The 13,902-nt window shown below is 32.8% G+C and overlaps 1 protein-coding gene across 1 annotated transcript in view; it reads left to right on the top strand.

Annotated features, from left to right (window-relative positions):
- ROBO1 (roundabout guidance receptor 1) overlaps positions 1–13,902 on the top strand; it is a 405,997-nt gene that overhangs the window by 315,930 nt on the left and 76,165 nt on the right. The window contains exons 7-9 of the mRNA XM_077750042.1: positions 3,104–3,112; positions 7,158–7,282; positions 10,068–10,239. Of these exons, the coding sequence (XP_077606168.1) occupies positions 3,104–3,112; positions 7,158–7,282; positions 10,068–10,239 (306 nt within the window). The remainder of the gene's footprint in view (positions 1–3,103; positions 3,113–7,157; positions 7,283–10,067; positions 10,240–13,902) is intronic.

Genomic DNA, 13,902 nt, shown 5'->3' with positions numbered 1-13,902 from the left:
GTAGGAGAGAGGCTGCCTATAAACCAGACTTCAGAGGATAGTGAATGAACATGATTCAAATTACTCTCCTTTTTTCGGATTCTTTCGGACATAACTAACTGGACAATAATGAGGCCCTGATTGTTGTATGGAAGGTCACTGCTGTCTGTATGGAAAGAAAATTCTTTAACCTGTCCCTGAGAGAAATACGGAGAAAGGGGAAATCTGAGAAAAAACTTAAAGAAATTTCTATCATTTATTCTTGAGCAAACAAAGTTAAGGATGATGACTTCTTTCAAGTGACTCAGGGGGTTGTATATGGAAGATGTTAATGGCATTGATTTGTTTACAGAAATTAGAATAAATAAAAAGGGGTTTAAATGCTGACAGGCAGGTTTTCATTTAGGTAAGAGGCACCGTTTCCTGACAATCAAGGTTGTTAAAAGCTTAAATGATCATTCAGGATAGGGTCCTCAAAAACCTCTGGTGCTTTGGAAGCTTCTGTTAGATGTTCTTAGGTAACTTTATGAACTATTTTCCAGTTATCATTTGTCATTAATATGATATGCAAACACATCAACTCTAAGTTACTGACCACATTGGGTTTTAATTGATGAAAATTAATTCAACTCCTGTGGCTTGATTGCTGGTAACACAAGCAAGGAAAAAGACACTTTTTAAATTTTAAATGATCTGCTTTGTAGTAATTTCCTTGTTTCTAACACATTAGATATTTTTGAGATGTTTAAGCAATTTTAAATAACTAAAAATATGACTAGGAAATCTTTTAAGACTCATTCCTGTAGTCTCTTGACTTTAAATAAGGCTTGATTTTAATGGTATCCATCTAATATTAAATTTATTTTCACAAGTTATACCATAAGATAATTCTATACCGTTTAATTTTTTTAAACAAAATTCTATTGCTATAGTCTCTCAGGTTCTGTCTCTTGTAGTTTCTAAATATTGTTTCCTGTCACTTAAAAAACACTAACTTTAAGGACTCAAAAGTGTTCCCAAGTCCAGTCCACTCTATTTTCAAATCTGGGTCACATAGCATAGTGATTATGCCTGAGTAAGTTGGGTAAAAGCTTTTTTTTTTTCCTTAACTTTTCTTGCCTGAGTGCATGAAATATTATGCTTAATTTTTTTTCTTTAGAGTGAAAAAGAAAAACAAGTTATTTTACTCATGAAGGAAACATATGTTGAAATGTGTTTCTTAGTTACCTTTAAATTTTGTATATGTGGCAGCACTAGGGAAGAGAACTTTTGTCTCTATTTTGTTTCTTTTTCTTTTTTATAATTATTTCATATTTCGTTTAAAACATACATTTTTGGGGCGCCTGGGTGGCTTGGTCGGTTGAGCATCTGACTTTAGCTTGGGTCATGATCTCACAGTTCGTGGGTTTGGGCCCCGCGTCGGGCTCTGTGCTGGCTGCCAGCTCGGAGCCTGGAGCTTGTTTCAGAGTCTGTCGCTCCCTCTCTCTCTGACCCTTCCCTGCTCACGCTGTCTCTCTCTCTCTCTCTCTCCTAGAAATAAATAAAATTAAAAAAAAAAACATACATTTTTATCCTTCTGCACAGATTATTGATCATGCCCACAAAGCAAAACCAAAGCAACATAAGTCCAGCTGGAAGATACTACTTCTGACCATACATTGTACCAAAGTGTCCTAAGATTACATCAGGCGCTTGAGCACCCCCACCCCTTTCTGGTGTGTTATCTCTTTCCTTTGTCACACAAATTAAGGAAATGTAACTTCGGATTCAACCTGGGAAGTGACTTGAGAAAGTTGTTTATAGCCTGATGGAAGTTGTTTGTTTTGTTCTGTTTTGTTTTTGAACTGTCACTATTTTACAGTTATACTATTTCACAGAAGCAGTGCTTGGCATAGTTTCTGTATTTATGCTATTGGAATGGGGGCACTTGGGTGGCTCAGTCAGCTGAGTGTCTGACTCTTGATTTTAGGTCAGGTCCTAATCATAGGGTCACGGGATTGAGCCCCATATCGGATTCCACACTGGGGGTGGAGCCTACTTAAGATTCTCTCTCTCTCTCTCTCTCTCTCTCTCTCTCTCCCTCCCCTCATCCCAGCTCTCCACCTCTCCCCCATGCTCTTTCTCGAAAAAAATAAACTACAGGAATGTATATCAAGTCAAATTAATTTTGATTTACTTAAAGACACAGGATTTATTTGAATAAAATGTATTGTAGCTGTATATGGGGCTCTTATGGAAAAGTTTTGCATTTGGCAGTTATTACCACTGTTTCTAAAAGGATAAAACAAAACAATCATTTTCCAGTGTTTAAATTGTATGTTACACGAGCTTCCTATATTAAAATGCCCAGTGTTTCAGCCATGTGAGCAGGTAATGACATTATGACTTTATTAGATAGGTTTATAAAGTTTTGCCTGTTTTCACGTGTTCACATTTTTCTGTGTCTTCTCAATTAAAATTCTGCAGGAATTTGGGTGTAACACCTTTTAATAACTTTGCTCCTCAACCTACTGTTGGGGACCAGAAGCACATGAGTGCTTGGTAGAAATCTCAGGTCATACTCCTGACCTATGGAATTATCATTTGTATTTTAAGCAAGTCTTAGGGTGATTTATGTGCTTATTCAAAAGTATGAGAAACACAGATCTAATAGAATATCATTGGTAGCATGAACCTTTTAAAAGTAATCTGATGGTAGAGTTGTAGGACTTAACACTATTTTATCTTTGATTAAGATGCTTGATTTCTAATCTGTGTAGAATTAGCAGTTAATATTTATTATGTTTTTAAACCCATTACTTATGTAGTTATCTAACCTGGTCATCTGATACCAAAATGTAGTCATCGAAAAGTGTTTTATAATTGTATAGCTATCATCCATTGTAGCTCTGTCATTTAATCATATTAGAGATTTTAAGATTCATTTCTATTTTTCTTAAATTATTCATGATGATACTTAAAATGCTAACAAATATTCATTCATGGAGTGTATGAGTCAAATATTAACATGTTCTTTATTTTACTTTAAAAGAAATATCATTGTTAAGTCAAATCTTATTACTTTTTGTTTCATTTCTGTTTCTTTATTTTTATTTATTTCATGTTTTCTTTTTCTTTGTTTTAGTTGGGTCTGGTAAGTTGACATTTTATTGGCCATCTCCTAATCACCGTGTCACTGTGACTGGAACTTCTCTTCCCCTTTCCATCCATACCCTTCCATGTCCTTCAACCAATCAGCCTCCATGTTTCACTTGTCATTGGCCACAAAGACAGACTGCACAGAATAAAGTCTGCAGGAAGTATGGGTAACTGTGACAAAGAGTAAAGGTAATGGGGTTGCTAACTTTATGTCTTGTTAAATGATGTGTGATCTGCATCCTTTTATTTTTTTCTCTCCTTAATTGTGTGATAAAATAAGTGATAGGACTGTACCACAGTTAAGTATTTTTCAATTTATATTTCATGAGATAAACAGAGAGGTGCCCAGAGAACAATTTGGGGTGTTTGTTTCATTTAAAATATGTTTATAAATTCATGTCCGTCTATCTTTTGTAACTATTGTTCAGTAATTGTCTTTAGGAGTCCTCTTGGCGAAAAACCTTGCACTTAAGGCTGTTCGCACTCATTTCCATTTCTGTGTGTCAGATTCATTTCATTTTTATGTAAGAAGTAATTGCATGATGCTTCCAAAATGTAGCAAAGTTTGCTCTGATAAAGTTGGCCTCATGGAAGTAGTTGCTAGGTTTCCAAGTCCTTTCACGACAAGTATGTTGGGGAAGGTACACTCACCCTTTAAAAATTCTGGAACACTATTTTTGAAGTTTTGCATGAGGTTGCTAAGTAGTATGCCAGGGAGTAATTTGACCCTAAGAGAATGTTCCTGTTTTTTAAGTTAAAAAGCTATGCAAATATTATAAAGATGTTCATACTAACATAGATAGAATGGATTGTTCAATAATGGTGATGCAGTAAGGTACTATTTGAAAGAAATAGTTTTCTATATGCTAGCATATATACAGAAATATATATAGATTAATATTTAAACATAAAAAATAAAGACTAGTGGATAAAAATGGAGGTGAATATTTATATAATTTATTGCTTATTATAAAATCTGTATTATGTAATTTTATTGATAGAATAACAAAATTGCATAACCAGATTAGACCAACTGTCAACAAAATGGAAAAATATACCTAAACATATATGAAAAATGGATAAAATTTTCACCTAACAATAGTTCTTAAAAATAAAAAGGATAAGCATAGGAACACCATATTCCCAACAAACAGGATATCAGTGACAAGGTAATGTGAAGATAAATGTCTAATCTCACTAAGACAAAAAGGCTCATTAATAGGAAATTCCATTCTCAGTTTTAACAAAGATGTTAATGTTCAATGTCTGAGAGGTTTGGGAGGAAAATGTCCTATAGGGGAGTTGTCAGTTGAAATAATCTTGGATATAATTGGGAAGGATGTTACTGTCACTACAGTTTTTAATAGTGAAAATTGGAAACAATGCAAATTTAAAAGCAATAGATTGATTAAATAATTTAAGGTAAATTTGTATACGGATTATTAAACAGTTATGAAATGATATTTTGGAAGAATATTTTAAATCACTATGGTCTAATTTGCATGGTTGAATTATGGGTAGTTTTTCTTTCTCTCTTTGCTTGCTTAATTTTCTAAATTTCTAATACTGACCATATATGACATTAGGAGCATGGTTATGTATTTTTTAATTATTCCAAGTTTGAATGTAGCCTTTGAAAAATATCCCAACATTCTATCATAAACACCAAGTAGCTGGATGCGATGAATGGCCTTCTCAGTCTAAATAGATAGATGATGATGATAGATAGATTGATAGGTAGAGGCATCTTTCATCCACTTAAATTTTTCATGGAGATATAATTCCATCTAATACTTAACCTACATGTAGAAAAGGATTTTTTAAAGTTATGTTTCCAGGAGCTATCTTGTGGCTGACATCACTGTTGATGTTGGCTCGAGAGTATGCCTGCAAAATATAGTAAATTCATTTCCAGGCAGATATCCTGTGTGGAAGGATTGCTGCAGGAGAAATGTAGTTAGCATAAGGGTCTGTATCCCTGGTTCCCAAAGAAGTCTTTGAGGTTTGAAGAGAGCTGGCATTTTATAAAAGAAACATGGGTTCTGGCACACGTTGTTAGACATGCTTCTGAGTTTAGGAAAGAGACCACCCGAAGTTTATACTTGTCTGAGTGGTTTGAACATTTATATTTTCCTACTCAAATTCCCTGCATATTGGAAAGTCATATTCTCCCACTCATTTAATTATTAATCACTTGTTTTCCCTTTATTGAAACAAACCAAACTCTCTTCTGGATTTAGTTTATTATCTACTTGATCCTTTCAATTTCTTGATCTGATTTCTACCTCGATTATTGCAGCCCTTAACTAAGGAATCAAAATGCTCCTGCATGGATATGTATGGAGGAAAATCCCCAAGCGATGATACACATGTCTGTTATTATACCTGGATAATGATAGTGTTTGCTAAATGCATGAGTAAACCACTCAATTACAATCAGAGTTAAAAAAATTATAAGCTAGAACTTCAGTGTTACCAAATTGAACCTAAACTATATCTCCTAACTTTGTATTTTCCTCCCTATAAGTTATAGGACATTTGAAGGCATTTGACCTGATTTTTTAGGTCTCCTATAATTTTCTAGTTAAATGGTATAATTTCTACTAAACCTCAATTAAAAATAAGAAGGGAGTATGGAAGAAATCACACTAATCTAGAAGTTAGGAGATCTAATTGCTTTCTTCAATTTTGCCACCATGCAATCTTCAGCAAGTTCTGTTATATCTCTCTTAAAAAAAAGGTTTTTACTTCAAATGAGAGATTTATAAATTTATATATAATATATATTATAAATATTTGTTTATATGTCTTAGATGCAATTGCCTAGAAAATATTTATCAAGAGAAAAGTACCTATTTCAAATCCTCACCTTCATTAACAAAGAAGTCATGTTCTTATGTCAAAAGCAGAGTAGCATTTGTGGACATAATCTGAATATAATTTTCAATTCATAGTCACTTGAAGGCATCATTCTAAGTGACTGATAGGAGTAACTAAAAGTATTTTCAAAGAAAAGGTTTAAAATAATGGAGCAGTCTTCAGAAGTAGATTAGAGGAAAGAACCCTATCCTGTATAAACTGTTAAATGTCTGGCTTGAAATGTTCACTTCAATTTGAACTGAGACAAGAGAGGAGAATAATTAGGTGTTTCAGACGGCTGATAAGAAATGAATCTGAAAAGTGTAAACAGTAGGTAAAAAGAGTTACATTCAGTGCATATTTTTCTAAGCATAAAGCACAGCCCTAAACAAGCTTTTTTTTCCCTCCGCCCAGAAGCGATTCCATCAGCACGCACACCTAGTGTTTTCAGCTGCCACTGCTCTCAATGTAACTGACACAATTTTCTGACACTCTATTTACTGCTGGATGAAGTGGCCATTTAAAGTCTGTATAAATCAAACAGTTTGGACAAAGCTGGCAGTATTTAGAATGTCAGGATGAGCAGATGTTTCAAATTTGCTCTCATTTCCATATATATTCTGTTTGAACGTGCCCTTGCCTATGTAAATGAAGGAGGCATTTGACTCAACTATTGCTTTAAATTCATTTCTAGTCAAGTAATTGGACTGAAGACTCTAAATGGTTATAATTTTCATGGTAGCATTTCAGGGGCTTTTGAGTTAAATTAAAGTAATTTTAGGGCCTGCTTACGTCAGGGGGTCCTTGTGTATATGATTAAAGTCCATTCACCTTTAAGCAGCTCTAAAGGAGAAAAGACACTTATTCGTACAAATTGCAGGTATACTTTGAAAGTAAAGGGTCAAATTGCAGCTCAAGACTTATTTTTAATGTGAAGGTTAACCTCAGAAGGTCAACTAATAAAAAAAAACCTCTTAACAAAAATCTTTATTCTGTTCTATAAATATGCACTTAACAATTTAGCTTCAATTAAATTAAAGATGAAAATGGGTACATTACATGTCATAGTGCATAATGAGTCGTATAGAATAATGACAGCACTTGGAATACCAGCAGACTGTCTCCATTAGGATAATCAGTACATGTTTTTGACTCACTGTATTTTGTTTCGTCTCCTTTAGAACCTCCACATTTTGTTGTGAAACCCCGTGACCAGGTTGTTGCCTTGGGACGAACTGTAACTTTTCAGTGTGAAGCAACTGGAAATCCTCAACCAGCTATTTTTTGGCGAAGAGAGGGGAGTCAGGTAAGACCTTGTTCTTACATTTCAGTCAGCAGAGGTGGGTGTCTTGTATGTAAGAGAAACCAAAACATTATTTAGTCATATAGTTGTTATTTTAGGAGAACTGAAAATTCTTGGAACACCCTAGAAAACTTCAATAATGAGAGAGAAGACAAAATTTCATTCATTGCTATTATTCTGAAAGCAAATTTTCCTGGGGCGCCTGGGTAGCTCAGTCAGTTAAGCGTCAGACTTTGGCTTAGGTCATGATCTCACAGTTTGTGGGCTCTAGCCCTGTGTCGGACTCTGAGCTGACCGCTCAGAGCCTGGAGTCTACTTCAGGTTCTTTGTCTCCCTCTTTCTCTGTCCCTCCCCTGCTTGTTCTGTGTCTCCCTCTCTCTCTCAAAAATTAAATAAACATTAGAAAAATAAGCAATTTTCCTTGCCTAGTTTTGGTACATAGGGTGATATATAGCATGATAATTATCATATAAAATTTACCTTTATTTCCAAGTCAGCCACATAAAAAATAAACTATACTTTTTCTCAATGTAATTTAATTAATTATCATTTCTATTATTCAGATATCTGTAATGATATGTTAAAAGAGATTTACACACATTTAAAACAGAGATGGTAATTATTCAGTGCAATTTCTCTGAAAACATCAGGAAATCTCAAGTGTCTTCTTCACTTCTGTATGTATGTATATGTGTGTGTATAAAGATATATAGAATATCAACTATATATATCAATTTATGTGTGGCAAAGATTCATCAAGCCATGTGGTAGTCTGTTTAACTTAGATGTCACGTTAAATATAGTTCGGTATATTCTAATTCTTTGAAAACTATAATCTGATTGTGATTTGCTATCTAATCCCATTCTCTAAATATTTTACAAACCACAATTTTCTCTACACATTGAACTGCATTGTAAAGATCTATCCTCTTACAAACTCTAAATTCACTATTGGGCTTCAGCTTAATAAAAAGGAAATTTTGAAATAATTGGAAACTTTAAAATAGTTTTGAAATCTAAGTCTTTTTTTCTCATCTCTTATTAACTTGCCTTAACAAAAGAAGCATTTCCCTTTGCTTGTTTCTGATACTTACAAAAAAGATTCACATTCATTTTTAATACTTATTCCCAATTTCTTTTATTTTTTGCCATGAATTGTTCTACCGTATTCATATGAAGTAACATATAGGTAGTTTACTGACTTCACTCACTAATCTTTCATAGGCAATGCATCAAATTCACTTTTGTTTTCATTTTCGTAGGCAAATATTAACTTGATTACAGTATGTAAACCATCATTTGAGTTATAGTACCTTTGTTGTTTCTAACACATTCCATTTAGCCTCAAAGACTAAATTTGCTAATAGCAAATTATAGCAAGAAAAATTAAAATATTTTAGTGGAGCAGAAAGAATTGAAAGTGTATTATGTAAGAGAATCTATGTAATGTTAATAGAAAATCCACTAGAACTTCTTCTCAACAGAATAGTATTCAAATGACTCATTTAGTTATTTAAATAAATTATTCATTAAGTTATTTAAACTCTATATCAAACCTTGAAATGATTTTGGCTTGGTTTGGTTTAATGATATAACTTACTAAAAAAATTTTATAAACTATGACAGCTTACTTTTCCCTAATATTTTATCATTGGACACATGTTCATGGAATAGCAGATAAGCCTTTATAAAATTATATATTTTAAAAGGCAATGAAACTTCTATTTATTTCAATTTTTTTGTGTTTACTTATTTATTTTGAGATGGGGGTACTCATGAGTGAAGGAGGGGCCAAAAGAGAGGGAGAGAGAGAATTCCAAGCAAGCTTCACTCTGTCAGTGCAGAGCCCCATGCATGGCTTAATCTCATAGAATGGTGAAGTCATGACATGAGCCAAAATCATGAGTCAGATGCTTAACCGATTGAGCTGTGCAGGCACCCCAAGGCAAGTAAACTTTTAAAAAGGAACAGCTTTATTTGGTTAGAAGAAATCTTGACTTTATTTATTTCATGAAGTGTTAATTTCCCATGAAATATACACACTCTCTCTAACAAGGGAACAAATTTTGGTTCATAGTGAGACATTTGTACCATAAAATAACATCACATCTTGCATTGACTTTGTATATAAGATGACTTTCTACAGAAATAAAACTCCATTATGAATTCTTAAATTTAATATTTGAATTTCAAAATAATCCATAATGGATATGTTTCACCATCTAACAAGAGAAGTTAGAAACTACGTACAGTTTGATAGAAGTTACTGAACTTTTATAATGGACAGACAACAGCAACACTTTTTATGGTGCCAGAAAAGTATCTTTGAACTTAATTTGTCAGAATGTGCTTAAATTTTAATTTTATTTATATATTAAAAGATTTAGTGTTCCTAACAGTCAATATATAAAGCAAGCTTTTTACTTTGTTTTGATTAATATGTAAAACTTTTAACTCTTTTGATACCTACTACTTTTTATATCTAGTATTGTTTGAAATTGATAATTGCAAAAGCACGTATCAACATTTTGAATTTATTTAAATTTTAAAATGATCCTATTTAAGACTAGGTCATTAAACTTGGTGTCTATATCTGTGTGTACATCTATATATGTGGATATGTGATAAAAGAATATTTAGCTTATTTGTGTATATATATGTGTGTGGTGTTCATGTGTATGTGTATGCATTTATATACTGTTTATAAAAATTTATGTATATATGCCAAAATATTGGAACTTCGCAATTAACCTGTTATTATTCTTTCCTCCCAAATATTGGGTTCTAGAATCTGCTTTTCTCATATCAGCCACCCCAGTCAACCAGCCGTTTTTCCGTCTCCCAGACTGGTGATCTCACCATCACTAATGTCCAGCGATCTGATGTTGGTTATTATATATGCCAGACTTTGAATGTTGCCGGAAGTATCATCACAAAAGCATATTTGGAAGTTACTGATGGTAAAGTATTTTATTTCCAAATAATAAAGTTTGGCCTATTATCTAAAGAGAGTGCCAGTAAATGTATTTATTTTCTACTGTGTATTCTTTCTGACCACAGTTTTGGCCTAAAGCTAAAAACGATGTCAATACAATGATGAGGTCTAAAATAATTCTTATTTTAACTTGGCATATGCTATAAATTTTTAACATCAAGTCAGATCCATAAAAGCATAATGATTAAACAAGAAGTTTATGGTTAATAGCTGTATATATGTGTGTTTCCTTGTTTTAGAAAATAAAGTTATTTTTAAATCTCTTAGTGTTAAATATCCTCTTTTCCCCTCCTAAATTAAGGAGATAAAATAAATTGCTGATAAGTCCAACTCACAACTGATTATAAGGAACAAGTTTTCCTTAATAATATGATTTTGTCTTATTGATCAATTCCCTTAAACTTGATCAATTAGGGGCGCCTGGGTGGCTCAGTCGGTTAAGCGTCCAACTTTGGCTCAGGTCATGATGTCACGGTTTGTGAGTTTGAGCTCCACCTCAGGCTCTGTACTGACGGTTCAGAACCTGGAGCCTGGAGCCTATTTCCCTCTCTCTGCTCCTCCCCAGCTCATGCTCTGTCCCTCTCAAAAATAAATAAACATTTTAAAAAATTAAAAAAAAAAACAAAACTTGACCAATTAATGCCAAATGCATATGAAGACACCTTGATGGAGAAAATCTTCAAAACATAAGATGGATAGTAATAATTTGAAAAGAAAAGAAAAAATTATATACATATAAATATATAAAAACACATATACACCTGTGTATATACATATATACCTAAATATATGCATATTTATAATAGAAATAAAATACACATACATATATAATATTCTTTTGTTGCTGCATAGCATTCTATTACATAAATAGCTCACAATTTATTTCTGTACTCTTCAATTGATAGATTGCTTTCAGTTTAGAGCTTTTATTAGTTAATAAAGCTAAATATTCCTGTACAAGTCTGTAGAGGGGAATTTACACTCAATTATCTTGGTTTGCCCTTTGACAGATGAATGTACCCATTTTTTTCATTTTCTCATATATTCCAGACACAACTTTTTATCAGATATATGTTATAAATATTTAGTTTTAGTAATTCTCCTAATGATTTTAAGGCTTAAATAACTAATTTTGATTAGGACCAATATATTGTTTTTTTTCTTTTTTAGTTGAGCTTTTAATTTTCTATTCTACCTTGAGGCTATGTACACGTTCTCCTTTGTCTTTTTTTAGGAGTTTTATTGTCTGTACTCTAAGATTGAAGTTCTTAATCCAGTTTTAATTATTTTTTTGCATATGGTGTAAAACAAAGGTCAAAATTCCTTTCCCCACATATGTATATAATTGTACCAGCATCATTTATGGAAAAGACAGTGATTTCTTTGCTGAATTACTGTGGCAGTTTAATCATAATTCAGATGAACATGAATGTATGGGGCTGATTCTATTCTCTTTATTATATTCCATTTATATATTTATGCCAGTATATATGGTCTTATGGGTAATGTAAGTCCTCTACTTTGATTTTTGTTTGTTTGTTTGTTTGGGGCTGGCTATTAGAATAGGTTCTCTGCATCTTATAAATTTTCAAATGAACTTGTGAATTTTTACACACACACACACACCCTAAACAACAACAAATTTGAGATTTTAATTTTGATTTCACTTAAATTACTGAACAGTTTAAGAGGAATTAACATCTTAACAATCTTAGTCTTCAAATTTAGGGCAATGGTCTATATTCCACATATATATGTCTCAATTTAGTTAAATATTTAATTCAACAGTGTTTTGTAGTTTTCAAGGTATAGATCTTCCATATATTTTGACAGACTTATACTTATGATATTTTATGATTTTTGATATGACTGCCTGTATTTATGCATATAAATTTTGATATTTTATTATTTGAGGCAAGATGTACAATTGGTTCTTTATATGTTAGCCCTGTATCTAGCAACTTGCTAAATATACTCATATACACTAGTTTATAGGTAGGTTATTTTGAAATTTCTATGAACAAAATGTGTCAGCTGCAAATAAAACCAGTTTACCTCTTCTTTCCAATACTTAATAATTTCTATTTCTCTTACTTGTCCTGTATTGTCTGCAATCTCTAATATAATGAATAGAGTTGGTGATAGTAGAAATATTTTTCTTGATCCTAATCTCAGAGGAAAAGTAAGAGTAATATTAGCTAATTTTAAAGATAGCATTTTGAAATTTAAAAAATCTGGAAGAAATTTTTATTTTATTTAAAAAAATTTTTTAAACATTTTTAATGTTTATTTTTGAGAGAGAGAAAGAGACAGACAAAGCACAGCAGGAAATGCTGCAGACACACACACACACACACACACACACACATACACACACAGAATCCAAAGCAGGCTCCAGGCTCTGAGCTGTCAGCACAGAGCCTGACATGGGGCTCAAACCCACAAATCATGAGATCATGACCTCAGCCAGTCAGATGCTTAACCGACTAAGACACCCAGAGACCCCAAGGACAAAATTTTTAAAACATTAATCTGATTAATTGATTTCTTAGTACTCAGGATAAAGTTTATATTACTTCAGATGCTTTACACTTTATGATCTGTCTTCTGCCGCTTCCGCTCTGAATACTGTATTTGCTCACATGCCCTCATTTTATTGTGTTTGCTATGCATTTCTTTTACCTGAAGACTTCTGCATATGCTGTTTTTACTGGCCTGAAATTTCGCTTTCTTCAAGAAACATTCCCTAACTCCTTAAATATGAGCATTCTTCACCCTGTCATCTATACAAAGATTATATCCTATACTTTTCTCTTTATTTTCTTGTATTCTTCATTAGAAATTAATTTCTATAAGAGCAGGGCCCATCTCTGTCCAATAAATATATACTCAGTATCATACTACCAAAGTCTGGCACATGGTACATACTCAACAGATAATTAAAAAAAATTTTTTATATATTTTATTTATTTCTGAGAGAGAGAGAGCGTGAGCGTGAGCAAGCAGGGGAGGGTCAGAGAGAGACGGAGACACAGAATCTGAAACAGGCTCCAGGCTCTGCGCTATCAGCAGAGAGCCGACACGGGGCTTCAAACCGCAAACTGTGAGATCATGACCTGAGCCGAAGTCAGGTGCTTAACCTACTGAGCCACCCAGACGCCCCTCAATAGATAATTTTTGAATGGATGAAACATGGATAGAATGAACAGCTAACTCTTGGTTAAGTCAGAATTCAAGATTCTGATTGTCTCATTCCGAAGCACCAACTCTTACCTCTCTGCTGTGATGCATATTATATATGTATTGGCTCTAATGAGTTAGAATGACCTAAAATGTTTCTAGTTTCTTTCATACATTATTGCTATTAAAGAGTGGTTACAAAGACCATGTAATGAATTTGATAATGATCAATATAATCAGTATGTAGAAATAGAATGCAGAATTGCACAAATATTTAAAATTTCAACTTTATATATACAAACAACTTGTATATACAGGCAGTATACACATGTACACATGTATATACATAAAAAATGGCCAAAGAAAACTATGGTAAGATATTTTCAAGTATTTCTTCTTATTCTCATTGATAACTGAAAGCAAAACTTTCTATAATCCATCTGACATG

Source organism: Crocuta crocuta, unplaced genomic scaffold, assembly GCF_008692635.1.
Source record: "Crocuta crocuta isolate KB4526 unplaced genomic scaffold, BGI_CrCroc_1.0 scaffold545, whole genome shotgun sequence".
In the NCBI taxonomy this organism is placed as follows: domain Eukaryota; kingdom Metazoa; phylum Chordata; class Mammalia; order Carnivora; family Hyaenidae; genus Crocuta; species Crocuta crocuta.
The sequence above is the reverse complement of the archived record's forward strand: the minus strand, read 5'-3'. Positions and strand labels throughout refer to the sequence as shown.